General features: G+C 36.5%; 1 protein-coding gene across 1 annotated transcript in view; it reads left to right on the top strand.

The window, feature by feature from the left end:
• The window catches only part of LOC107725182 (protein FAM111A-like), a 17,570-nt gene that overhangs the window by 7,346 nt on the left and 7,555 nt on the right, over nt 1-2,669 (top strand). Inside the window, exon 4 of the mRNA XM_016534357.1 lies at nt 587-652. Within this exon, the coding sequence (XP_016389843.1) occupies nt 587-652 (66 nt within the window). The remainder of the gene's footprint in view (nt 1-586; nt 653-2,669) is intronic.

The following is a 2,669-nucleotide window of genomic DNA, read 5'->3' as shown; positions in this document are numbered from 1 at the left end:
ATAAAACACTTCTAAATATCCACTCAAAAACATCGGATATGCTGTATGTTTTTGTCAATAAATTTAGTCTAAAAAATAACATTTATTTAGTGGCACTTACTATTAGCTCAACTTAAATATTTTTGCCCTTCCAACATTTTGTTAATTGGATTTTTTACAGTGCGGTAAATGTCCTAAATGGTATTAGATTCAAGTGTATTTATTTAATTAATTAATAATAATAATACATATCCTATTATTTTATTGTTGCTACTGCCATTGTTCTATAAGAAAATATCATACAAGCAAGAAAAAAGAAAAGGGGCTTGAAAATAATGGCCGTGATCCACTGAAGTTTTGTTGCATACTGATATATCACTGAATAAATTATTTATAGGTGCTCATGAAAAAGTGTGTGTGTGTGTGTGTGTAATTTCTCTATTTCTCTACAAAAAAAAATGTTTTAGGAAGTCTTGTTAGCTGCTTTAAAAATCCATATCGCTCTTTTTGCTCATCATTCATTATGATTTACAATATGATGGTCAAACCATTTACACTGGTGATCTCATATTAGCAATCTGACAACATTTCATATTCATTCACTCAGGAAAGAACAAACCGTTTCTGTAAGGAGGAAGTGGAAGAGGGACAATCAAAAAGTCATCTGCAGCAGGTATGAGACTTTTAATAATTGAGGTGAGACTCATCTCATGTAAGCGAATAAATGTACCTCAGGTGTTTTGGTAACCAGGGTTATTATTGTTAGCTAAATCCATTAAAAAAAATGTTCTTAACTTGAAATAAATTAAACATTAACTGAAATAAAATAAAAACTTAAGCTTATTTATTTTTATTTAGTTTAACCCTCCTGTTACCCTAAAATCTGATAAAAAAAATTCTTCACTGGGGTCAATTTGACCCCAGCAATTTAAATCTCCAAAATATATAAATATATTTTTTTTACTAAAAGGTTTGTGTCAAGTAATTTATGTCTTTGTTGGCTACTTAAATAGCCCCCCCCCCTCCCCTTTTGTCTGCACTACTTTGCACATAATGTGTAGAAAGTGTGTGTGTGCTCCTTGCAGACGTATTTTTTGCATTTCACACAAGTGTTGCTGGTCTTGGAGTCATTTCTGTTGGGACAGACCTGGCACCTGCCACATTTCCCACCTGCACTGGAATGTTTGTCTCCATTTGGATGTCATTCACAACAGTTGCAGCAGCTGATTATGTTCTTGGAAGGCACCGTCTTCTCTCAATATGAGGTTTCACTAGCTCGTAACTCAGCTGCTCCAGGAAAATCCTCCTTCGACTTAGTTTTCCGCTGTTTCAGTCCTTGTTTATTTCACTCCATAACACAAAGGCATTGTAGGCGCTCACATCAATGATCTTTGTGCATAGTGCTCATTAGCAGGACATTTGTCCTTTTCTTGGGGCAGTAGGAGACGACAGTAAAGGCAAACATTGAAGATGTTACCTTTCTCTTCTTCATCACAAGAAGCTCAGAGGGAAGCTCTAGCTTATGTTTTCTCACTGTACCCAACATGGTAACCTTCCTGTTTAGCAGTTCCTCACCCAGGGCGTACGATGTGAAAAAATCATCATGTAATGTTATTGCCATTCAGTCCCTCAGCCATGTGCAGTACCACCCTCATGCCCTGATTTTTTTCAGGTGCTTCTCCAGGGGATTTACCAATGTACACCTGCATATTTCAGGCATAGCTGGACTGTGCATCACATATTTTTATGCCATATTGGGCTGGTTTGCTTGGCATATATTGTCTGAAGGGACAGCACCCATGAAATGGAACCAGACATTAATCCACAGTGATGTGGGGGCCTGGGTTGTAAAGAAAGGGTAATCGCTGGGCCCACTTGTCCCATACATCCCGTATTGGTGCGAGTTTATCACGCTCTTGTCGGCCCTGTCTTGTTTCTTTGTCATCAAAGCGTATAACACGGGAGAAAACATGGAATGCCTTTAGAGACATGGTGGCTGGAAATATTGACCTTCCAGTGTCAGCATTCTAAAAGCTTGTTGTTGCTTCTCCTTTTGACTTGTACACTCCTGCCAAAATGAGCAACCCAATTTAGGCTTGCAAGTCAGTCACATCAAAGTCTTTTCAACTGTCCCCATACACCTTCCTCTCCTCCAAGTTTGTCATTTGAAGTATATCCTTTTCAAATGATGGTGTTATGAAAAGCTCAGATACTGATTATATATCTTGGACATGGCTGACAGCATATCTGGTGGCCCCTGGAATCATTTTGATGACATTAGCAGTAGGGCTGGGTTTTGACACAAATTTCACGATTCGATTCGATTCTATTCTCATTCACAAGCTTTCGATTCGATTACCGATTCTATTCAATATCGATTATTTTGTATATATATCAGGTACAGTAGGCTACATGCCAAATTTTCTCATGGAAAATTTTTTTTATCTCTCAACTAATGCTGTAAAATATACATGAGAATCAGTTACTAGCTACATTACTATAATATTGAAGGTTTAAACTGACTGATTTGCAGGCTACACAACTGCTAAAACTACACTTAATGAAGATTTTAAAATAATAAAGTTACAATTATATAATAATATTTCTACTTCAATTCGGGTTTTTTTAAATAGGCTATAAACATTTAAATGGTGGCTGTCATAAAACTTGATGGATTTATTCAAACATAA

The sequence above is a fragment of the Sinocyclocheilus rhinocerous genome, unplaced genomic scaffold (genome assembly GCF_001515625.1).
Source record: "Sinocyclocheilus rhinocerous isolate Xijiao unplaced genomic scaffold, SAMN03320098_v1.1 scaffold516, whole genome shotgun sequence".
NCBI classification, from domain to species: domain Eukaryota; kingdom Metazoa; phylum Chordata; class Actinopteri; order Cypriniformes; family Cyprinidae; genus Sinocyclocheilus; species Sinocyclocheilus rhinocerous.
This window is presented reverse-complemented; position numbering and strand designations above follow the sequence as displayed.